Here is a 25,477-nt window from a genome sequence, read left to right on the forward strand (position 1 = left end):
AGGTGGGACACTACGTCACCGAGGTGGGACACTAGGCCGCTATCACACGTGGGCTCCCCATGGCGCTCATCCGGCCGCTCACCATCGCGCGCTTCGTGGACATCGCGGGCGCGCTGCTGGCCGCCGTCACCCGCGACGCCAAGCTCAACAACGAAAACTACGTCGCCAAGGTGGGCCCTAGTCACTACGTCACCGAGGCGGGACACTGCGTCACCGAGGTGGGACACTACGTCACTGAGGTGGGACACTAGGCCGCTATCACACGTGGGCTCCCCATGGCGCTCATCCGGCCACTCACCATCGCGCGTTTCGTCGACATTGCGGGCGCGCTGCTGGCCGCCGTCACCCGCGACGCCAAGCTCAACAACGACAACTACGTCGCCAAGGTGGGACACTACGTCACTCAAGTGAGACACTACGTCATTGAGGTGGGACACTACGTCACCGAGGTGGGACACTACGTCACCGAGGTGGGACACTACGTCACCGAGGTGGGACACTACGTCATTGAGGTGGGACACTACGTCACCGAGGTGGGACGCTACGTCACCAAGATGGGACACATGGACCGTTTGGCAGGCCCCCACTGGGCATTATAAGCACGTGCACAGGGCCCCACTATCGAGGGGGACACCTCTCTGACTGGGCGGGTCAGGACTGCAGCTCTTCTTAAAATGTTAAACAGCAACCTCTGACTAAAGCCTACAACTGGTACATTATTATACAGTCAGAGGTTGCTGAAAATTTTTACAGCTCTTTTTACAAACATGTTGACAGTCGCGCGACTACATGGGCGATGGCTTCAATAAAGACATAATATTATGATGATCATAATAAATCATTGTCATTTTATAACTTACTAAATTGTTCACCAGCTGCCGCACTTGTCCAAGCGACTTCTGTACCCTGGAACAGTGTCCAAGTCCTGGCTGAAGACCGTCAACACCCTGCACGCGTTCCCACACGCGCTCGCTCTCATAGCATACCTGTTGGATCTGGTCAATTACATTGTAAGTAACTCGAGCTCTGTATAAGATTTCTAACTTTACATTTAAAACTCAGAGCAATGGGCTCAAATAGGATACTACTGGAGCAACACAGCCTAAATGTTAAGCCAGGGGTTCCCTAAGTGTAAGCTAGGGAATCCCAAGGGCGTCGTGAGGCAATCGTAAATAAATGTACAGAAAGACGTGATAATGTCCAAACTTGAGCCCCGTTTTAAGAAACTATGCTCAGAAAAGCAAGCACATCCTTCTCATTAGAAGTTAGTAAACATAGTTAAATATCTCTTGTAATTTTCATTCTTGTTGTTTTGTTATATTGTTCTTATTTTCTATCAACAGTGTGTCTCTTACAAAAGTCTCTAAGGGTAAAAAAAGTTTGGGAAGCCCTACCTAAAGCTATAAGTACACATAATAAATGTGGTGTTTCATTCCACTTCCTACCTGAGGTGGAATAGTGTAAAGCAATCGTAATCATTTGAAAGTTCATCACGTACGATAAAGTCAGTTAAACAAAGCGTTTGACAGAATAATCGTACGTTATGAACTGTCAAATGATTACGATTGCTTTACACAATTCTACCTCAGTTCTGTAATCATGTTTGATAATTAATGAATAAAAATCCCCACTAATCTCTAACTTTTCTTTACAGGAAATGCCTGTGTCCGACGATTGGTTGTATGTAGGAAAAGACGAGTTGGCGTGTCTACGCCGTGATTACCTCTACAAATGTTGGATTAGGTAAGTTTTTTAATACCTACCTATGCAAAACAATGTTTTTGTAAATGAGTCCTTTTTTTGTAAATAAGTTCTTATTATAAAGAAATTAAGATTCCTATCAGCCTGTCTGTATAAAGTTTGTTATTTGTAGATTCCAAGACCCTGGGCATGAGTTTGAGGACTTGAATGAAGAATATCTGCAGAATTTGAAACTGTTGCTGGGCAATGATGAAGAGAAAATTATGGAACTACAACAACTCATAAAGAGTAAGCTATGTTATAAAATATGTTTATTTATGAAACTTATTTAAATATTGTACTAAACTAACACTTAAATTCCGTCCGATCAAAAATGTATGACGCGCCAGGCGTGTCATGTAATTGGTCCTCCTGGGTGGGATGACGCGCTAGGTGCGCCATTGGTTTTATTAATTTGTATGTAAGTTTAGAGAAAAGTGTTATTAAGTATGTTCATAATTTTCTAATCTGCCTTAATTTTAAATATTAATGTCCCCTTTTTTACAGCCTGTAGTTTTGCGCTAGGGCTCAGTGGTGTGCATTTGGGGATGCACATTTCCAGTATTTTCCACATATTTTATTACTATGTAGGTAGGCCCTTTCTAAAGCACTTATAATCTTATTCCCAGAATACGAAACCTGCCTCGAAGACGAAGCTGAAGCAGCCGCTAGAGCTGACGAAGCGAGACGGGTCGAGAGACGAGACGCGTTACTAAGCGGCCTCCGCGCAGAGAGGGCAGCTCGTCGCGCCGCCATCGCCGAGGCTTCTGCTCAAAGGGCGCTGCACACAGACCACACTGATGCCTTGAGGCAACTAGACGTGGAGATCGAACGAGCTACGTAAGTCATTTCTAACATAGGACTGAGGTGAGGCGTCGAGAGACGAGACGCGTTACTAAGCGGCCTCCGCGCATAGCCCATACTGATGCCTTGAGGCAACTAGACGTGGAAATCGAACGAGCCACGTAAGTCATTTCTAACATAGGGCTGAGGCGGGACGGATCGAGAGACGAGACGCGTTACTAAGCGGTCTCCGCGCAGAAAGGGCAGCTCGTCGCGCCGCCATCGCAAAAGCCGCGGCTCAGATAGGATTGCATACAGTTCATACTGATGCCTTGAGGCAGCTGGACGTGGAAATCGAACGCGAGGACCTAACACTATTGTGTTATAGGTTTCCAAATTCGATGGGGCAGCCAGATCCTTGATTGGAAATTTGTAAAATTACCTTAAAGAGGTGTCAGGGTTGTCTTTAACTGGAGGCCTGTGAATTTAAGGATCTGGATCACCTTTTTATATTTTTGAGAGCAGACAGCGGCATCATTCGCAGTGCTCTGGGCACATGGCCATTGGGGAAATTGGCCTGGTTGAAATGATTATTTATTTAAGGATAGTACACAGCACAATATCAATTTAGATTTCAATGTGTTTTAGTGAGTGGTAATAAATTTTCCAAACCGTTTGTTGCAATATAGCTCTTATCCCCAGGGCGGAGAGTCAGCAACTGAAGCGGGAGGTGGAGGAGCAGCCGCTGACGGTGGCGGAGCGCACGCGGCTGCTGGACGACGTGGACTACGCGCTGCGCGTGCAGGACTCCAAGCGCGCGCTCGCCATCCAGATCGACAAGGTAATGTGGGCTTTAAGGCGAGGACATTAGGCCCAGTACCCGTTGCATCTAGGCGCACCAGATCGACAAGGTAACGTGGGCTTTATGGCGAGGACATTAGGCCCAGTTCCCGCTGCAGCTGAGGCGGAGCGTGCAGGACTCCAAGCGCGCGCTCGCCATCCAGATCGACAAGGTAATGTGGACTTTATGGCGAGGACATTAGGTGCAGTACCCNAGGGTTCGAAAATATCCGATATCTATATATATAAAAGAAAGTCGTGTTAGTTACTTCGCTTATAACTCAAGAACGGCTGAACCGATTTAGCTGAAAATTGTCAGGGAGGTAGTTTAGAGCCAGGAGAAGGACATAGGATACTTTTTATCCCGTTCGAAATTAACCCTTATTCAAATAAAGGTAGATATATTACCACTTCGTTTACTTTTAAAAAAGGATCCTAATTTTCGATATGGTGATACTTAAAGATATCGTGGTCACTTATTTATATTTTTAAATATATTTTTTTACTTATCTATGCCATCTTACAACTTTTCAACGTCATTTGTCACTGTCAGGTAATGTCAAAGTCAACCGAACGGTTTTGGTGTGAAAAATTTCAAGTTTTTAGCGCGCGTTTACAGTATTTTTGAAACTTTGTTCAACGAAAATTCTGATAAGTGTTTTTTCGATTCAAAATCCTAAACTATAACATTTATTGTACAGTCTCACTTATAGGCAGCGTCTGCAATTGATTTATTTTATTTTATTTTATTTGTTTAACAATGTTTCAACAGCATTAAATTGTACATTTATTCATATAGTTTAGACATTTTAAAGAAGAGGTAAATAGTTTACCACTGTCCGATCCCGTCTTGACAAAAGTTTGATGATATATAAAAATAACTGTTGTTTTTTGTATACATGTGCACAAATAAAACTAAATAAATATTTGAAGAAATTTTAAGTTATTTTGATAACTGTTTACCTAACGTTTTGACATTACGTAATTAGTGAATTTATTGTTAGTTTCAGACTCAAGGTAAGCATAATAATTGTAAGCATAATGACCAATATTAATCAATATTATTTTTTATAAAAGCAATATTATTTCATTCCCAAAATATTTAATAAAATATAGGTAGAACCAAGAGGAAGTCACTAGTCAAGAACCAAAAATAAACCAAAACGGACAATGGAAACTATTTTACCACCAACATTGAATAATTTGTAGTCATGAATGGATAATGGTAAATTATTTACCACCCAAAAAACTACCCCTTCCCCTATTTTTTAATAAATCTTGATCAAAAATATGAAGTAAGTGACCCACAATTACCCAAAATCCACTTCAACTTTGTAAAAAAAATGCATACCAGCTCGCATTTGAATAAGGGTTAAAAAAAAGTCTGATTATTTATTGCCATTAAGGCGGAACAAAGTTCGCCGGGTCAGCTAGTTTATTATAAATATCAAAATATCGGATATTTATGATATATATCCGATATACACCGTGTTACTTTGCATTCTTGCCATATTCACAGAGATAAAAGTAGGTAACAATACCTATTATTTAAGATAAACAAGAGACTCCCATAAAGAAAGTACACTAAGATTTTAGTAAATTTGGTTTTTCAGTACAAATTGGAATAAACAAATTTTGTCTCGCACGTTCTACAGGTGCAAGTGGAATAAACCTAGTGGGCGTGGCCTAGTTCTTAATTTTATGGCTTTGGGTACCAGCCTTTTTATCCAGTCATAATAACTATTTTAAAATACTCTTCAGTTGATTTCAGATTTTCCTTTCTACTTTACGGGCTTAGGACCGTCAAAAATACGTAATAATTAATAGGGTTTCAATTAATTTACAACATTGTACCCTATTTTTACAAATTAATAAGTTAAGTATGAAATAAAATCACCTTATTCATAATTAATTATTTATTCATAAGTTCCTACTTACAAAGTTTACGTACTGCGAAGCAAGTGTTCAAAGTGTCCTCCGTTCTGATGAAGGCACAGTCTAGCACGGCGAAGCGTAGGTTTTTCGCTTTAGTTTCCGCAATACATAAACGTTTTGTATCACAGTTTCACTAAAACAATCCTTTCATGTAACGCGTTTACACTGTTTATCTCTTCTGCGCATACCAGTCGTTTCAAGTCACTCCAAAAATCCATTGGTGTCAGGTCCGAGGATCGTGGTGGCCAAGCTACTGGACCCCTCGTCCAATCCACTGTTCACCAAACGTATTATTCGCGCACTTGACGTCCTTATTGTGGGGGAGCACCATCCTGCTGGTAGTAGAGCATTTGGTGTAACGCTAAGGGTACGTCATCAAGCATTTCGTCTAAGACGTCTTGCAGACACTCCAAGCACCATTTTGATTAAATTATTCGTTCCAGATCGACAAGGTAACGTGGGCTTTATGGCGAGGACATTAGGCCCAGTTCCCGCTGCAGCTGAGGCGGAGCGTGCAGGACTCCAAGCGCGCGCTCGCCATCCAGATCGACAAGGTAACGTGGGCTTTATGGCGAGGACATTAGGCCCAGTACCCGTTGCATCTAGGCGCACCAGATCGACAAGGTAACGTGGGCTTTATGGCGAGGACATTAGGCCCAGTTCCCGCTGCATCTAGGCGCACCATATCGACAAGGTAATGTGGGCTTTATGGCGAGGACATTAGGTCCAGTACCCGTTGCATCTAGGCGCACCAGATCGACAAGGTAACGTGGGCTTTATGGCGAGGACATTAGGTCCAGTTCCCGCTGCAGCTGAGGCGGAGCGTGCAGGACTCCAAGCGCACCAGATCGACAAGGTAATGTGGACTTTATGGTGATCGAAATTATTGACGAAATGTAATAACTTAAGGTGGTGTGCCACGGTATTTCACTGCATTGCGCACCCTTTTGAAGTACAGCGAACTGGAGTCGTTGTCTCATCAGGGGGATGCGCGATACCAATAGCAAGAGCGTCCGCGGAAGACCAGCTTACTCGTAAGGACATGTCAAGATAAATGCTGAGCGGCAGGCTATTGGCGCAGTGGCGCAGTACTTATTTTTATGTACTGTTGTTGTTGTTTAATACGTATTATGCACTTTTTTTTGTCAATAAAGTTTCTCTATTAAAGGACATCATCCATTTTGGTCCAGAATCAAAAGTGCCGGCCAAAAAATAAAAGTGCTGTAATCTGATAGAATACGTCCGCCTTAGCATTTATTACTATGGCACCAAAGCTGTAGCACCACTGTGCATCGTAGTATTTGAGTTCTAAAAATATATGAAACGACTGACTTTGATCNTTACAGTCAAACCTGGATAAGCGAGAGTTCAAGGGAGCACAATCTCATTCTCGCTTATAGAGGTTTCTCACTAACCCGAGTTTCTCGCTAATGCAGGTACATGGGTAGCGTTTCTCTCTTATAGGGGTACGCAGCAAGAACAAATTCCTTCGCAATTGAAAACTATAAACTGAGTAAGTCTGACAAACAGGACGGTACACAGGCACACGTGTCCATTTGAAAAGAATACGATAAAATAACAACAATAAAGTTATATTTAGTTCCACGAAATAGAATAGGAACAATATTGAGGAGAATACAAAAACAATGGTAGGAAGTTCCACGAAAGTTAAGAATGAGTTATAAAATAGCACATGTTAAATTTGTAAATAAAAAAAATAAAAAAAAAATAAAGCTCGACTGTCGCTTATAGAGGTATAGATAAGTAGCAGTCTCACTTACGGAGGTCTATGAGGGAAAAACGACTCTCTCTTACAGAGGTTTCTGTTTCTCGCTAATAGAGGTTTTGGGAGCTTAAAATGACGGGTCCTGGCTATTACTCTCACTTATAGAGTTTTCTCACTTATCCAGTTCTCACTTATCCAGGTTTGACTGTATTTNCACCTGGCCGCTAACTTAAAAATCAGACACACCTGGCCACGCCTGGTCGCTACTAGTTGTGGAACATGCATAGCTCCAATGAATCCTACATAGCATTTATGAATTTTATAAATGAATTGTCTTTTCATCATACCTCGAGTACTCATTGCAAAAATAGCGTCTAATAAAACTACACAAGTCTGTCGTCGGTTCGTAAAATCAAAGTTATCTTTATTCGTGTAGACTAATTAAATTAGTTACTTACAAATGTCAAAATGTTCTTAAAGAGCCTAGTGCTTCGAGACAAATATTTAGTAAAAGAAGCGTACCAAGAATCGCTTCATAAACTATCAAGGAGTAACCTTGACCAAATGAATCATTCAAGTTTTTTTTTGTGCTAGTATAACTTTGTTCTTATGTACAGTTTAAATGTACTTTAATGATAGATCTTATCAATTCTACAACAATATAAAAAGTGGCATCTAGCTTTATACNGCCGCTCACCATCGCGCGCTTCGTGGACATCGCGGGCGCGCTGCTGGCCGCCGTCACCCGCGACGCCAAGCTCAACAACGACAACTACGTCGCCAAGGTGGGACACTACGTCACTCAAGTGAGACACTACGTCATTGAGGTGGGACACTACGTCACTCAAGTGAGACACTACGTCACTGAGGTGGGACACTACGTCACTGAGGTGGGACACTACGTCACTGAGGTGGGACTCTGCGTCACTAAGTTGGTGGTAAATGGTAGAGGTGGGACACTACATCACTAAGGTAGGACTACGTCACTGAGGTGGGACACTACGTCACCGAGGCGGGACACTACGTCACCGAGGTGGGACACTACCAGGGTTCGAAAATATCCGATATCTATATATATAAAAGANTATATGAAACATGGATGATGTCCTTTACATTTTGTTTCTAAAAACTTTGATGACCATTTTTTTACAAGAGTTAGACATGTCAGCGCGCATGTGACGATACTTTTGTGGTATTCAGAGGATGACTGTTTTAATTAATATTTGCTGATGTTGTGCAGATGCTGTTAAGCAAGGAGACAGAGCTGGCTCTGTGGCAGAAGAAGACCCTGGACAGCTGCGTGGAGTACAAGCAGGGCCTCATCCATCTGTCCGCGCAGTTCCCAGAGCTGGCGTCTCTTGCTATTGACGAGAAGTGAGTTACAATTTGTTGTTGTTCAGGTGTGAAACCAACATTTCAGAATAGTTATTGTACTCATTAATTATTAATTTTATATTTTACTAGCTTTTGCCCGCGGCTTCACCCGCGTGAAATTTAGTGCCACAGATCTGGGTTACAAATAATAATACTGTAAAGTTTCAACAAAATCCGTTCAGTAGATTTTGCGTGAAAGAGTAACAAACATCCACACAAACTTTCGCCTTTATAATATTAGTAGGATAATAGGATGTGACAAAAAAATTATAATGTTTTTATAAATCACACTATGTATTTTGTATCTACATTTATTGAATTTTTTGATACAATTTTTTTATGACACGCCTGGTACGTCATAGGGTTTTTCTGCATTGGCTAATAGACAACGGTGCCATCTAGCTAATTATAATGAATATTATACTGTTACAATTATTTAAACCTTACGTAAAAACCTAAAAATATTAGACGTGTTACTATCTGTGTCACCGTAGTGACCCGATTTGCTTAAGAGCGTTTACGCGAAGCGCGGCATTTCAAGGGGCATCATTGGAAATTATTCGCGCTCGGCGTTTTTTAATAGTTTCCAAATGTTTATAGCAAAACAATAACAATGAATTATACAGGGTGTTAGGTAAATGGGTATATGAGCCGAGACCAGCCCATGTTAACATACTCATATAAATACTATAGTGGTGTCAGAAAGTCTGGGAAAGGTACCATTATTGAGTAATCAGCTGATTCAGTTTTTGTCGCCAAATTGCGTCGTGACACCCCTGAAAATTAATAGTACGACAAACTAGCGTAGATAAAACAAATAACAGAATTCATTATAATTTTCTGCCTAAAAATTTGTCTCTGAGAGGCAAAACCTTAAGCAATCCCCCAGGAAAATCAGTCCATCTAAAAAGATTTAGCACAAGTCAAATACCCCCTTACCTTATTTGATTCGATTTGGATTTTGGATAAGTAAAAGTAAACAAAGTGGTCAAGAATTAATTTTACTTCATAGACTTACTTATTAAAATAAACTGAATAATCAGGACCGTTCATTGTGGACGTCATTCGGCTGAAATGAATGAACGAACGAATCATTAAACTTGATAACTTTGATTAAGGAAAATGAGACATTGTAGGTAATCATTTAAATTTTATCATCGTAAATCACGATATTGTGTACTAAAAATACCTTAACTAAAAATAAGACACCATTGAAAAAAAACCTTAGGCATTAAAGAAATGTGTCCAACGCACTGTTTAATCTTTGAAGGACAACGAAATGTCTTTTGTTGACGAACAACGGAACCGGCACGTGTAGTGCGAGTGAGACGCAAGACGTATCGCACGGCGGCTTTCACTTGCAAGAAAGAGTCGGAAGATCATCGCGGCGCAGGAGTAGGGATGTGTAAGGAGGTGACATTGAAGGCAAAAAATCGATTAAGATTTTTCACGTGTTCAATAATAAATCGTTGAAGGATTTTTTTTCTACAAATAATCAATTTAGGTGCCATTAATTCATTTCCAATCATTAATGGAGACGACATGTGGTTGGGGTTAAGTTTTCATTTCATGATTGACTAATGAAGGTCGAGGTGCCGTATATCTTTTCAAAGTAAATATTTTAAAGAAGATGTTATTTTATTATATTAAGCTATTTTTATGTTGAATTAAAGAAGAATAATGGTGTAAAAATCACTTTGATTTTTGGGTATATCACGTTCTTTAAATTTGTGATTTCTTATTGTTAAATGCTTAAATCTAAAAATTTTCTCAGATAACTATTTGCCCAAGGATCTATGCTATAGGATATAAATGTTTGTTAAATCGTTTTCACAGTATTTTTATAAAAATTTCAGCTTGTAAACTGACGCTAAAGTGAAAATTTACAAAACCTGTGTGGACTTATCTTGATAGAATTCTTAAATACTAAACTAATCGCAATATTTTCTCAATTAACTATTTAGACGACGAAATTGCCTAACTATTTATGCCTATAACATATTTGTAATATTACTGGTTAATGATTGTAACGAGTTGAAAAAATACTGTTTTTGCGCCAATCGGCGTAAACGCTCTTAAGTTTTTGTTATTTGTCATATTCGCAGAGAGTTGATGGGCAGCGAGTGCGCGGCGTGGGTGCAGCGCGCGGTGGAGGCGCTCCGCACGCGCTCGCAGCGCCTCGCCGACCAGCGAGCCGAATTCGCCGCGAGCAAGAGTGCGCTCTGCCGGAAACGGGCCATGATGCTGGTGAGATAGCACACTTTTTTATCAAGCACTAGACATACTAGAGACGTCATCTTCTTTACCATACAAAATTTATGAGAGCTACTCTTACGTTTAGAAGCTCATAAAAAGTACGAGTGGCATGTCAATTACTATTTTTAACATGTGTTAAAAAAAAATTGTGCTGAAAACATTGTAAATTTATTCCTTCCCTTCCTATAGGACGAAACCCGTACCAAGATAACCGAGCTAAAGGCCACTATCCAACGCGAGCAAGAGTCCCTCGACAACGAACTGTCCCGCGAGGCGAGCGAAGCTAGCGCGTGGAGCTTGGAGCAACGCGAGCTGAGCACGCGCCTCGACGCATTGCGGGCCCACCAGGACGACTACGCCAGGCTGCAGGCCGAGCTGGACTGCTGGGAGAGGCAGGACGACGCGTGAGTGTCCCCAGCGAGTGTCCCGCAGGCGAGCGAGGCTCGCGTGGAGCAGGACGCGCTGCGGGCCCACCAGGACGACTACGCCAGGCTGCAGGCCGAGCTGGACTGCTGGGAGAGGCAGGACGACGCGTGAGTGTCCCCAGCGAGTGTCCCGCAGGCGAGCGAGGCTCGCGTGGAGCAGGACGCGCTGCGGGCCCACCAGGACGACTACGCCAGGCTGCAGGCCGAGCTGGACTGCTGGGAGAGGCAGGACGACGCGTGAGTGTCCCCAGCGAGTGTCCCGCAGGCGAGCGAGGCTAGCGCGACTAGCATAAAGCGGAAAGACCATTAGGACTTATACATAGCATCATATTTCAAGATCCTAGGAATGCTGTTTCGAACATTGACACCGCTGTCGCTGCTGTTGCGCTCGCACACTCACTGCGGGCGCCAGTCGCACAGTCGCGAAAGCAATATAATTACGCGCGAGCGATAAGGATGGGTAGCTTGGGGTCATTGGACAAAATTCTAAGTGCTCAGAGATCAGACTATAGACCATTGTTGTGAGCCCGCACGTAACACCTAGAATTTAACTTGTCATGAGGAGTTAATAGTCCGATTAATATAAACTATTTTTTAAATTAGATTTTTCTTCTGTACCCAGATGGCGCGCCAAACTCAAAGCGCTAGAAGAATACATCGAGTCGCAGCGCGCCGAGATCGCTCGCGAGCTAGAATCAGCGCGAGCTAAGCGCCTGCGCTTGTTTGTGGAAACAGTGCGCGCATGGGACGAACGGCTCGCGCAGTGAAAAGTGAATGAAAATTATTCTCAGTAAGTTAGAGTTAAGATTACTTTTACGCGTCCCACCCAACATAACGATTTTGGCATTAATACTACAGTTTTGGGACAAGCCAGTGCTGAGACACTGTAGCAAAAGAATATTAATAAATCGTCAACAATTTTACAAAATTATGTACTGTTTGAGTTAGGTACGAAACGCCTTTATAATGTACTTCTCAAAAACTTTTATAAAATTGAAACAAGCATTGCCGACTGCTGGATTACAGTCGTTTATTACAGCTTTATAATTATGTACTGCATGTAAATAATACCAAATAGACAATAATTTTAAATATTTTATAAGTTTACAAATAAAACAAAAAATATTTACACAGCCTATTTATTCATCTCGATCACCTATTACTGTTCTTGATGACCAAATCGACGCTGTTTTCGACGTTTTCGCACAAAGTTTTGAAGTCGTTTTGAACCCACGTGTGTCCATGGTTAACGGATTTGCTTTTCGGTTTATCGCTCTTCGGTGGAGGAATCGCAGGTTTGAACGCCATCTGCGAGCCGTCGTACGCGTCGAATATTTGCAACGGAGATCTAAAAAGAGAATGTTGTATGAGTAATGATGTAATGCCATATTTATTACAACCTATTTACATGATTAGATGTTGAATGGCGACTAAACTTATCCCAACTAATATTATAAATGCGAAAGTAACTCTGTCTGTCTGTCTGTCTGTCTGTCTGTCTGTCTGTCTGTTACGCTTTCCCGCTTAAACCTCGCAACCGATTTTGATGAAATTTGGCATAGAGATAGTTTGAGTCCCGGGAAAGAACATAGGATAGTTTTTATCCCGGTTTTTGAAACAGGGACGCGCGCGATAAAGTTTTTCTGTGACAGACAAAATTCCACGCGGGCGAAGCCGCGGGCGGAAAGCTAGTTTTATTTTATAAATTTGTAACAAGTGGAGTCAGAAGAAAAAGCTATTCATGACGGATGACACCTTAGAGGTGTCATCAATTTTCCTTGGCACTCCAGAGGTGTCACGAAATATTAGTAAATTTTCTTTTAATTTTTATGAGTTTAGTACCATACTGGCGTATCTTCGGTTTGGTCATTATGGAAATGGATGGGTGTGGCCTTTGCTCAGCAGTGGACGTCCTATGGCTGAAATTATGTTGACTCACAGTTTATTCAACTCAGCAACATTCCCAGCCTGCATCAAGGCCGCTGCTTGCTGCCTGACAACCAGATGGTAATGCGTCCGCATAGCACAGAGTTCGTGTAGCGCGGCCGCGTGCGCGTTGCAATGCTCCGGCGATGGCAGCAGCGGCTCGAAGCGGCCGGACCCTGCTTCTGAGTCCGGTTCCAGGAGATTCGATACTGCTTTGCTTTGCTGGAAGTGGAATTGTTGATTAGATTTTGAAGAGAGAACAAGTAGTGACCAAAGGTTTTTTAGTAGAAAATAAATTGATGGATAGACGATAGAGGCCAAAAATAAACCAACGTACAGTAGGCGCGCGAGTTCATGTCCATCGGGGCCTTACTTACTTATTTACTTATACTTACTTATAAGTTGCAAAAAATATGAAATAAGTAGATAAGGTTGACCTACTTAATTGGTAATAATTATCGATATCGACATTAGCATAATTAGTTAGGTAACAGCACTACCGCATTCTTTAGGATGGACATGAACTCGCGCGCCTACTGTAAGTGAGCCATTTTTTTTTCTATGCTTTTTTATTTAATGGCAATCAAACCTCTGTGGGAGATTTATTTCTGTCTGTTTTGTCAAGTCAAATGCTTTGCGCATATACTGACCGATAGGGACGGCTCTATGTGGGACTCTTCCTACCTGGAGTCCACCCACTAAAATGGCGGAGTTATTGAAACGGAGCCGCGAGTTATTGTCCTAACTGGAGGAATTTAGACATTCCTCCGCAACTCAAGTATAAGTGGGCCAGCCTTGTATGTCGCAAAACCTTTTTTATTATTCAAAGGAGACCACGTCTCGGCATGTACTGCAAGCGGACCTTTTCGATGGTCCGATGTCTAGAACTAAGCTGCTGAATAAAAAACAGTGCTTTGTAGCATATTTTGAAAGCAAACCTGAGCCAACTGCTGCAGCAACGCCAGCGCCGCCAAAGCCGCGTGGTGCTGGGTCTGTGCCGCAAGCGTGGCCAGGCGCTTGGCGAATGCTTGTAAGACCGCGGGCGATACGCGGCGCGCGCGCGAGCATATCTGCCACACTGCTTCCAGCACTATACGCGCGTCGGATTGGGAGGCTCCTGCGGGACAACAAAATACACATTTAATAAGCATAACGCACACGTAATAAGTGTCTACTACCACCACTCTCAACACAAGTTTAATTAACTGTTTTATCTAAACTGTGGTAAATGATGCTGGTGTTGAATTTAGATAATATTGGTATATTATTACTATTTATTTGCTACTGTACTTCAATACTGTTTTTTTACCCAAATAAATAAAGGATAGTGCCAGGGTCTGGACCAAGTGCTGCTCAGAATCAACCCATAGTGCATTTTGTTCCTCAGGCCAATACTAGTGTGTAAACCGAAACGCACTTAAATCTATCCCTGGAGTTAAGAGAAAAAAAGAGTTTTGTTTTGAATTATTTACATACAAAATATCATCGATATATACGTACTACGCATAAGATTTCGTGATTTTGGCATTAAATAACACTCGCTATGTTAAACTTAACCATACTGCATCCGTACACCTTACTTTAGTGCGACTAAGACATTCTTTATAAGCGATCTAATGCTGTTCGATTCGGTCGAGACCTGGGCAGTGCTACAGTCTCTCCAAAGGTGCCAAATTGACTATCGATATATCGAAGTGTTGAGGGATTTGTACAAAAACGCCACAATGTCGGTCCGCCTCCAGGATCGGGATTCGAAACCTATCCAGTTGCAGCGAGGGGTAAGACAGGGAGACGTCATATCTCCAAAACTGTTTACCACCGCCCTGGAAGATGTCTTCAAGCTTCTGGACTGGAACGGATTTGGCATAAATATCAACGGCGAGTACATCACCCACCTTCGATTCGCGGACGATATCGTAGTCATGGCTGAGACCTTGGAGGATCTAGGCACAATGCTCGATGGCCTCAGTAGAGCCTCTCAACAAGTGGGCCTCAGAATGAACATGGACAAGACAAAAATCATGTCTAATGTCCGTGTTGCACCCACTCCTCTGAAGGTTGGAGACTCTACACTCGAAGTTGTCGACAATTATGTATACCTGGGACAAACAGTCCAGTTAGGTAGGTCCAACTTCGAGAAAGAGGTCAATCGTCGAATCCAACTCGGATGGGCAGCGTTCGGGAAGCTTCGCCATATACTCATGTCCGAAATACCGCAGTGTCTCAAGACGAAAGTCTTCGAGCAGTGTGTGTTGCCAGTGTTGACATATGGATCCGAAACGTGGTCGCTTACTATGGGCCTCATAAGAAGGCTCAAGGTCACCCAAAGGGCGATGGAGCGGGCTATGCTCGGAGTTTCCCTGCGTGATCGAATCAGAAATGAGGAGATCCGTAGGAGAACCAAAGTAACCGACATAGCTCGCAGAATTGCTAAAATCAAGTGGCAGTGGGCGGGGCACATAGCTCGTAGAGACGATGGCCGTTGGGGCAGGAAAGTTCTCGAGTGGCGACCACGGGCTGGAAAACGTAGCGTGGGCAGGCCTCCTACTAGGTGGACCGACGATCTGGTAAAGGTCGCGGGAAGAGCCTGGATGCGGGCAGCGCAGGACCGTTCATTGTGGAAAACCTTGGGGGAGGCCTTTGTCCAGCAGTGGACGTCATTTGGCTGAAACGAACGAACGAATGCTGTTGCAATAATTTGGTTAGTTGACAGAAATCATTATTTCCAAAATAAAGCAAGAAGTTTTAGTTCTATATCCTTGCGAAAAATCAGTTTATTGGTGTATTACAATCGATTATTGAAGTTATTGTAAGCTAAAACTTCTTGCTCCATTTTGGAAATAATTAATTTCGTTCAACTAACTAAACTACTGAAACAGCGCTTGATCGCTTATAAATAATGTCGAAGTCGTACTAAAGTAAGGTGTACGGATGCAGTATGGTTAAGTTCAACATAGCGAGTGTTATTTAATGCCAAAATCGCCAAATCTTATGCGTAGTAGGTATACATCGATGATATTTTGTATGTAAATAATTCAAAACAAAACTCTTTTTTTCTCTTAACTCCAGGGATAGATTTCAGTGCGCTCCGGTTTACAAATTAGTATTGGCCTGAGGAACAAAATGCACTATAGTTTCATTCTGGGCAGCACTTGGTCCAACTTCCATACATGGATTGGCACTGTCCTTTCTAAGGCACATCTGAAGTCTCGCTGACGTGTGATGCCACACTCTGCACCACAAAAGCTTTCTCAGTTATCAGGATTCAGTATAGGGGCACCTAATGTAGATATAACACACTTTATTATACACCACATTAAACAAAAAAGAATAAAAAGAAATACAGAATAAAGACGGCACAATTTAGCCGGTCTTATTGCTATAAAGCGATCTCTTTCATACAACCTAGAGGACTTGTTTTTGTTATAATGTGTAAACACAGTTCCCAAGCGTTGTCTTGCAGTTTTTATAGTCCAAACTGAGGGACGCGGCAGCCTCGCCTCGGTAAATGAAGCGATTCTATTAGTGCCTTACAAACACATCCCTCGCTAAGCATCCTCGCACCTCTTTGGTGGAAACGCAGCCTTAAACTGGCCACCAAGAAAACTTCATTCTTTTCTCGACGACCAATAATACCGTTACTCTTTTGTTTCTTCTCTCGCTCTCGTCTCTCGATTTTTCTCATGCATTTCCACGACTCGGATTAATAAATATTTTGTAAATAATATAAACACATTAGATTAATTCTGCCACTACAAAAAGACGCTCGTCCTCTCTTATTGTAAAATGCCAAGACTCACATTGGGTCGCTGCGCCAGCTTTGTTAATTTTATCGATCAGACATTGTTCTGATAGTACTTTTAAAACTATCGTACACTTACCCGCATGCACCCCAATCGCGCTAGCATACAGATGCTGGTGGAACTTGGCCGGATCCACTGTTAGCGCGTCTCCTGCCCCAGCTAACACACCCAGCACTGTGCGTACGCATAGCAGACGCTCGCGGGGACCAATGAGCTCGTCTTCCACCAGCCGAGACAATATGGCGACCAGGTCTGAGTAGTACTCCATGTTGATTACGTGCGTGAACCTTGAAGTGAATAATGTTTGTTTTATTAACAATTTATAAACTGTTATATCGCTTAAAATATCGCTGTTTATAAACTGAAGGGCCACAAATAAAATTTGTTCAGTTTTTTGAGGAAAACGCATAAAATCAGAGTGACTAATTATTAAATATAAAAAAAAAGAATATTATGAATATTCATACATTAATTCTAGCAAGATTTTCTTTTTTAAGTTATTTCGACTATTTTTTGTGAATTTAATAAGCAGTGATTTATTCGGAAGCTTTCATAGACGTTTAATAGTAAAAAAATAAAATGTCATGAAAATTCTGGGATATCCAAAAATATCCAATAAATTTTTTTTCTTATTTTTTAATTAAATAAAATAATTTAAAAATTTATTAAAAAAGAAAATACAAAAACTATGTTTCCGCCCGGGATCGAACCGGGGGCCTTCTGCGTGTTAGGCAGATGTGATAACCGCTACACCACGGAAACGTTGGAGACACCGCCAAAATTAACGATTAGGTCAAGTGAATGAAAGTAAACCAGTTTTTATTGACCCCAATTTTTAAAAGATCAAGATTCGATAAAATAAAACAAATAATTAATTAGGTATTTATAAAGATAAAAATCACAATAACCGGTCAGTCATTGGGGGATAGGCCTAGTAGTAGTAGCGGATAAGTAAGTGGACGACCTGTGGCTGAAATGATGATGAAAGATAACAAAATCATTGTAGATTTGTGATTATGTGTTGTAAGCATAATAAATTAGAACCTTCAAGTACCAGCGAATCTAGACACAATGAAAATCAATTATTACCGCGGACGCTTAGGGTTCCATGAAAAGTATTTAACTTGGTCGTCATAAGTTCTATTGTGTTTATTGTGGGCGCAAGTTGCTCGCCATTACCATTATTGCCTTTTCCCTGTAGTAGTCAAATCATTGACGACCCTGACCACTTTGACAAGAGATTACAGTAGAAAACGTGAGTAAGGAAGTGGACCTATTTTCGCAGTCTTATGCCCGTTTTCACCATCAATCCCTATTTTTTAGGTGACCCCTATGGTAACATATAACAGGCATTTTGTTTTCATAGGGGTCACTTAAAAATTAGGGGTTGATGGTGAAAACGGGCATTATTCATCTCACTTAAAGATATGCAAGTCTAAGTTATAAAATATAGCCATTTATCTGTGAAGTTTTTGTTTTGGAACTATTTTTTGTATAGTCGTATCATGTACTAAGCAAATGTCGTGTATAGCTATAACTGGAGTGCAAATTTATTCGATGTACCTTTTTGTTATCTAAATTATTTGTAAAAACTAATTTGTATTCTGTTGCTGTACCTAAATAAATAGCTCGTAGAGACGATGGCCGTTGGGGCAGGAAAGTTCTCGAGTGGCGACCACGGGCTGGAAAACATAGCGTGGGCAGGCCTCCTACTAGGTGGACCGACGATCTGGTAAAGGTCGCGGGAAGAGCCTGGATGCGGGCAGCGCAGGACCGTTCATTGTGGAAAACCTTGGGGGAGGCTTTTGTCCAGCAGTGGACGTCATTTGGCTGAAACGAACGAACGAACGAACTTAAATAAATAAAAATAATATTTAACATACTTGGTGAGTCCACTGAGCGCGGCGGCCAACAGTCTCGAGCGCGGCGCCGTCTTGAGCAGGCGGAAGTACACGTGGAACACCGTCTTGGTGACCTCGGTAAGCTGCTTGCGCCGAGCTAGCTCGCTCTCCTGAGCTTCCGTCTCTAGTAGCTCGCGTTCTACCTCCTTAAGCTTCTTTGCTCTCTGGAAGGAAGGAAACATGTCTCGATGTTAGTGCTTTGGAGAATTTGATACAAATAATAATATAGTTATAGTACCAGAGCCCCGATTACGGTAATTTTTAACGTCTCCAATCCAGACACGCTTCTCGATTCTGCGATACGATTGGTCGTTCAACAGCGTACGTCAGCTGTTTTGACCAATCGTATCGCAGAATCGATGAAGCGCGTACCGTAATCGGGGCTCAGTACAACACCACAGGCATCTTATGTTGTATAGTAGGTGCTATTTTGTAAAAAAAGAACTGGTGTGCTGTAACTACTTGATTTGGTCCCATGTTCTGATAATTCTTAGGAAGGCGCAAATTTAATCCCGTCGTCTGCGGCAATATGGCGGATTTTAGGCTGTGCACTGGATTTGGTACAGACGATGGCATGACTGGGTATTATGGCATCAGAGGTGGAATTGTGTAAAGCAATCGTAATTTGACAGTTCATAACCTACGATAAAGTCAGATAAACAAAGCGTTTGACAGAATAATTGTACATTAACTGTCAAATGATAACGATTGGTTTACACAATTCCACCTCATATCCAGTTGTAATAATTTTGTAACAAAAATTGGACACCCTTGTATGCATTCAAGAAGTTAGAATTAACATAGTTCTCTTCTATGGGCACATACCTTTTTCTCCTTCTTGGACAAGTTAACGATCCTCTTCTTATGCTTGCTGTCCTGTTTCTTCTTGTGTTGAAGGTCGGCGGCCGCGTCCATGTCTACGTCTCGTATGCGGAGACTTAGGAGGCAGTCTAAAGCGGCCGGGTGCAAGCGCTCGCCGCGGCGCTTCACTAGCTGGTTGATGAGGCGGACGATCTGTGGGAGATAAAGTTTTAGTAGTCAGCGTCAAATAGCTTGTGATACCCAAAATAGCCAAAAAGTTCACAACAGCTCTTTGGTACAAGTGGAATTGGACGCTAACTGTACGAAACCATATTAAGCCTCGTTAAACTTAGGAAATTAGAAAGACTCATCTTTCTAGATGATGATGACGATAAAAAGTTAGTTGTTATCACCAATCAATGGAATCTGGCCATAATGCTCTGGAACTCTCTGCCTGAAGAGACCAGGCAAGCGTCTAGCTTAGTAGACTTATTTTCTTTTAAAAAATCTGTCCATAACCACTTCCTCCAAATGATTTCATCTTCATGAATTGTAATTTCAGTTTAACTCAATCATCTATTTTATGTTTGTCGGCCGTGTGGTGACGGCAGAGTAGAATACATTTGTCACCAACCCCTACTCTTCCCGCGGGTGTCGTAAGAGGCGACTTAGGGACTACACATCAAACAGAGAACGGGCAGCAGCGCTCTCTGACAAACATAAATCTTTTAAACTGCGATCTCCAACCCGCCTGCCAAGCGTGGGGATTATGGCAAAACCCTCTACTATAGTGGAGGAGGCTCATAGTCCAGCAGTGGACTGTAAAGGGCTGTTGATGATGATTTGTTTTTCTTTCCTGCACTAGAAGTACCGCCAAACAAAGGACAATGGGCAAAATGGTACCCGGCTCCAATAGATATGAGTCTAGTATTGTTTGAAAGGTCTTACCAAGATGAACAACTTTTACTATGACCACCAGCCTCAGATCTGGTTGCGTTCGAAGATAAAGTTACTTTTTGTGTAACCTAAGTATCATACAGTATGAAGGGGGACGCGCTCGGGGCAGGGCACCGACGAGATGGTCGGACGCGGTGAGGAAGACGGTGGGCGGGAGTTTGCATCGTGCGGTCCACACAGATTATGAGGAACTGTGGAGGAACACTATCTGTGGTCGCGATCCTCATCAGTGAGGGAGGAAGAGACCGAGGAAGAAAAAGAAGAAGTATCATACGTGTCCATCGTATGGTACTTAGGTTATGCGAGGCAGGAAGGGTTTACTGTTCCAGCATCCTTCCTTAACTCTATAATTTATTGATGGGGATGATTGTGAAATAAATATTTTTATTTAAAGAAATACTACCCCCTTATTAATAAAAAGTTACACCTAGGAAGAACCTTGGATTAAAATGACATTTCCATACCAAATGACAATTTAAGCCAGAGTTCAACTAAGGTGTAACTTTTATTAATAAAGGGGTTAAAGTTTTATTACTTCTTAAGGGTTTTATTATGGGTTGCTAAAGCGAATAAACCCACAAGACCCAACAAGTCCACCCACAAGATGGACCGACGACCTCACAAAGGTAACGGGAAGGNGGGTATTCATAGCACCGTTGCTCTAGAAGAGATGTCCACCGCCCTCTAGCGAGAGGAAAAAACCACTGAAGAACACTGATGATAATGACTACGACTTAGCTTGTACACCCTTGACATGAATTTTAAATTTTACTGTCTTTAAATTTAAATCATAATTGTCATTTTTATGAATAAAGATGTGAAGAAAAATTGGGTGCATTTTTTTACATATTTTTTTCGAAAACTTATCGATACATCTATGTGAACCGTACGAAACATACACACCACTAGTCACATTCGTTTGACAGCCGTCATTCTAATCAAGCTATATTGGATAGACTATAGTAGTGACTGATTTGGAATAGGTTTTAATATAAAAAAAAAACATTTTTTTTAATTATGTAAAAGTGTGTTTACATACTCGTATACAATTCACGTTGATACTCACAGCCAGTGTAATCTCTCCCTTCTGGTCTTCCCCAAAGACAGTCCTACAGCATTCCGTCACAATCTCCCTTGCTTGGTCCTCCCTGCAGTCCAGGTAAGGGACTACGCTCTGCGCTATGTTGGCTGCGTAGTTGAACTGCGGCCGGGCTTCTAGCATCCCACACATGCAGCGGAGCGAGACCAGGGCTAAGCTTATTGTGGGTTCATCGGGTTTCCTGGGAACAAATTCAAATTATTAAGATGTAGGTCTATTCCACAGTACGGACTACTATTCCGGAGGTAGCGGGTTCGATTCCCGCACAGTACAAACATTTGTGTGCATGAACATATTTGTTTGTATTGGACTGGGTGTTTTCTATGTATAATAAGTATGTATTTACAAAAAAGAAAGTATTTAAGTATGTTTATATCCGTTGTCTAGTACCCATAGTACAAGCTTTGCTTAGTTTGGGACTAGAGGCGCAGTGTAAAATGTCTAAGGATATTTATTTATTTATTTAAAGTGGACTCCCAAGTCTTTTGATCACTAGGTGATCAAAGGACACCAAAGTGTCGCCTGGAGTTGACTTTGATCACCTGGGTGACCACTGACCAAATCCAGATGATCAAAATGGAATAGACCTTTTCAGGGCACTCATACACGTCCCAAACATAGCTTGCCATACCACCACTTCGGGACAACCAACATACAGCTGGTGTTCAGAATAAGTGGGGGAAGAAACTCAAAATTCTAACTCAAAAACACAAATAGACATGGTAGTAGTAAGGTATCTCCCATGATTCAAGGATATGTGTAAGCCATCGACAAGGGCGGGCGGGTTTGGTCGTAGCTATTTACTGATATTTAACGTTGTGCATCAACAACAGCCGTTTACAGTCCACTGCTGGACTATGAGCCTCCTCCACTATAGTGGAGGGTTTTGCCATAATCTCCACGCTTGGCAGGCGGGTTGGAGATCGCAGTTTAAAAGATTGATGTTTTTCAGAGAGCGCTGCTGCCCATTCTCTGTTTGATGTGTAGTCCCTAAGTCGCCTCTTACGACACCCGCGGGAAGAGTAGAGGGTTGGTGACAAATGTATTCTACTCTGCCGTCACCACACGGCTTGTGACCACACCATGCAGCGTTGTGCATGACTTTGCAATATTAACGACTTTTGAACGGTTCTATGGCTCAACCTCGTAATCAGATGTATTTAGCAATATTGATTTTTAGTTGTTTTGAGATTGATAAACAGTCAATAGAATAGGCGAGGGTGAATCGCGCTCAGATAGCTAATAAAAGTCACAAGAAAGATACAAGAAGAAGAAAAAGATTCTTATAAACAAGTTTTTGTTGATTGATGTTGGATGAAACTTACTTTGTGTCTCCCTTCTTGCGCCGTAACACCATGGCTGCCTTCTCTAGCCTTTGCAGATATCTTTTGTAGAATTCAACCAATTCTTTTTCATATTTGTATAACGCCAATGTGTCTTTTTTCACTGCAAACAAGAACAATAAGGATTTTAAAAAAATAGGATCCACCAAATTTAAGAAAAAGCAGCTTATTTAAATTCAAATATTTAAAGAGTATGTAAACTTACATTTGATATTAGAGTAATCTTGGTGACGTATCATATAGTCTGGTAAGATGTCCTTGAACACTTCATAAGCCGAGAGAGTGGCCAGTTTGCGGACTGAATGCAAGTTTAGTGTGTTGTCCTTTAGTCGCTCTTCCATTAAGTACAGGATTGGGAAGAAGTTCTTTAGCTGCAATAAAAAAGTATTTACTATTTATTATTATATTTACAAAGTATGCATATTTATTATGGCAAATACTACAGTTGGTTGGTCCAACTGTGTTGATGCTAGATGCTTGGAGGCTAGAATATGTATTATGTGAAGACTGTAGAAGAGAAATGAGAATTTACACATAGACTTCTCTCTAAAGAACATTAAAATAGAGACAAAGCATATGATTATATCTTAGTTGATGTAGGAAAAAAAGTGTAACCACCTTGTGAGTCACAATGATCTTGCTTGATACCATTTTGTTTATCTCTATAATTTTTTCAGCAACACCTTATCAGCAGAATAATACTATTTCCAGTGATTAATTTACTAACATGAATAAATAAAATTATATTTCCTTACTTTGTTCTCCGGACTCTCCAACAAAGATGAGCACAAAGCGCCTATCCTCAGTTTGTCGTGCTGCAGCTTGTCTCTCCTTGCTGCTAGCAGCTGCACGGCACTGATTGTTTCACCGTCTCCAGCCTCATTGTCCTCCACTGTGCCCTCCATGCCCGAGTCTGACTCGGACTCCTGAGGTTGCTCTTCCTCTTTAGAAGGTTCTTCTTCTTGATAGGACTCCTCCTGTTCTGATTCCGTATCTGTGAAAGTGTTAGTGGTGGATTTATTATCATATTTTAGCAGATCATTTTGAACTCTGCCTTTTTTGGACTACTTGCTTTTAGGAATTAATTTTTTTTCTGTATTACACTATGCTGTATGTTCTTACTTAAGAAAATTAAAATGTAATAAAATAAGGCATTTGTATGGGTTAATTTCTTTCAAAATCCTAACTTCTTTATTTCAAAAGTGTACTTTGAAAAGAACACTATGTTTGTATCATGGAAAGTGTAACCATTCAGGAAAAAGAATTGTGCTATTTCTATTGTGAGCTTACACAAAAGAGTACCAAACCCAAATTTTAAAATTTTACACATTGTATAAAATATAACATCCAACAACCTACCTTCAACTTCTTCAGCCCTCTCCAACAGGCCGTGCTTAGTCTTAATGGGCAGCAGCGGCCTCATTCTCTTGGCCGGGTTCTCGGACAACTCTTTCTCGTACTTGTCCTCCAGTTCACTGTCCGAGTCATCGTCAGTCTCAGCCCCACTGTCGCTGTTCTGTTGCTGACGTTTGGGCACCTTGCCCTTGTCTTCTCTTTTACGTTTCTTGGACCTGAATGAAGGATGAATTGTAGATTTTATTGTAGAATGTGTTTGTAATATAACTTGTAAAAGCCTAATTAATTGAAATAATTAACGATAACAGAATATCCTGCCCTCATCTTTTCTTTACAAAAACAATTGAAATAAACTAAATAATGCGCTTTTTCTAAACAATTACAGGAACAATCTAGCCTAGATGCTACAAAATTTTAATCATCATCTGTTCTCAACAATAACTCATATCAAACCATATGCCTGACTCTTTCAAGGCATAAACTACTAGTTAAATGAGACATCATCTAAGGTCCACAGTTAAAGTTTCAATATAATTTAAATACCACTACTTGCTGTTTGTTTACCTCTGCACTTGCTCCTTCTCAGGCACATTGGACAGCAGCGAAGGCTGCGTGGCCAGCCGCTGCATGATGTACTGCTGTTCGTCAGCGTCCAGCATGTCAGCCCACTCCTCACCAGACGCGGAATCACTCTCACTGCTGTACTCCACCTCCTGACTCTGCTGAGGTTGCTTCTGCTTCTGTACCTTCGCTCTGTGCCTTTGGAGCCTCAGCGTCCCTTGCTTTCTCATCTTGTTCGTCGTATGATTGTTCCTCTTCACTTTGCTGATCTTCATTTTACCTTTTTTCTGGAATTTATGAGATTTTTTGGTTAGAACACAGTCGAGCGATTTTCAGGTTGTTTATGAAGTTTTATGACAAGAGATTTGTCTGAGTACTTACGGCCATCGTGTAGGATAAAATGTGTTACAATTAAATGTAATAAATTACAGCTCAAATCAATAATTAAATAAATAAAACAACGTGGGCTCCAGCAACAATGCGCTGACCAGCTGACAATAATGACACATGACAGTTTGACACATTTGATATTTGTTTTTTTTTTGTTTGTAGTGCTGCCCATTAAAAACGTGATTGTTTTTCCACTAGCTCTTGCTCCTAGGAGCTAAGTTTATGGAAAAAATTCTCATTACTTTTTTCAAGGTGGCAACA

General features: G+C 41.5%; 2 protein-coding genes and 1 non-coding gene across 3 annotated transcripts in view; 1 reads left to right on the plus strand and 2 right to left on the minus strand.

Annotated features, from left to right (window-relative positions):
• The window catches only part of Ndc80 (kinetochore protein Ndc80), a 15,878-nt gene extending 3,672 nt beyond the window's left edge, over window positions 1-12,206 (plus strand). Inside the window, exons 6-14 of the mRNA XM_028303673.1 lie at window positions 876-1,010; window positions 1,655-1,743; window positions 1,874-1,989; window positions 2,370-2,580; window positions 3,226-3,364; window positions 8,265-8,398; window positions 10,504-10,645; window positions 10,844-11,058; window positions 11,702-12,206. Of these exons, the coding sequence (XP_028159474.1) occupies window positions 876-1,010; window positions 1,655-1,743; window positions 1,874-1,989; window positions 2,370-2,580; window positions 3,226-3,364; window positions 8,265-8,398; window positions 10,504-10,645; window positions 10,844-11,058; window positions 11,702-11,846 (1,326 nt within the window). The 3' untranslated portion in view covers window positions 11,847-12,206. The remainder of the gene's footprint in view (window positions 1-875; window positions 1,011-1,654; window positions 1,744-1,873; window positions 1,990-2,369; window positions 2,581-3,225; window positions 3,365-8,264; window positions 8,399-10,503; window positions 10,646-10,843; window positions 11,059-11,701) is intronic.
• Noc3 (Nucleolar complex protein 3) lies at window positions 12,203-25,310 on the minus strand. The gene is made up of 13 exons (XM_028303671.1): window positions 25,208-25,310; window positions 24,830-25,113; window positions 24,269-24,480; window positions 23,665-23,903; window positions 23,115-23,280; window positions 22,892-23,012; window positions 21,534-21,747; window positions 19,535-19,723; window positions 18,692-18,873; window positions 16,887-17,095; window positions 13,944-14,122; window positions 13,019-13,227; window positions 12,203-12,427 (listed from the first exon to the last, which is right to left on the minus strand). The coding sequence occupies exons 1-13, from the start codon at window positions 25,211-25,213 to the stop codon at window positions 12,232-12,234; spliced, it is 2,406 nt and encodes an 801-aa protein (XP_028159472.1). The 5' UTR covers window positions 25,214-25,310; the 3' UTR covers window positions 12,203-12,231.
• On the minus strand, window positions 17,498-17,570 carry TRNAV-AAC (transfer RNA valine (anticodon AAC)). The gene has a single exon. It is a non-coding gene; the product is annotated as a tRNA-Val (tRNA).
• Window positions 25,311-25,477: the final 167 nt, after the last annotated feature.

The sequence above is a fragment of the Ostrinia furnacalis genome, unplaced genomic scaffold (assembly GCF_004193835.3).
Source record: "Ostrinia furnacalis isolate ACB-3 unplaced genomic scaffold, ASM419383v2 OfSCF1268, whole genome shotgun sequence".
NCBI classification, from domain to species: domain Eukaryota; kingdom Metazoa; phylum Arthropoda; class Insecta; order Lepidoptera; family Crambidae; genus Ostrinia; species Ostrinia furnacalis.

Coding starts and splice junctions, on each gene's coding strand:
- Noc3 (XM_028303671.1), bottom strand. Junction 23,904..24,268: donor GAGGGCTGAAGAAGTTGAAG/GTAGGTTGTTGG, acceptor ACACTTTCACAG/ATACGGAATCAGAACAGGAG. Junction 23,281..23,664: donor TGGAGAGTCCGGAGAACAAA/GTAAGGAAATAT, acceptor TTTTTATTGCAG/CTAAAGAACTTCTTCCCAAT.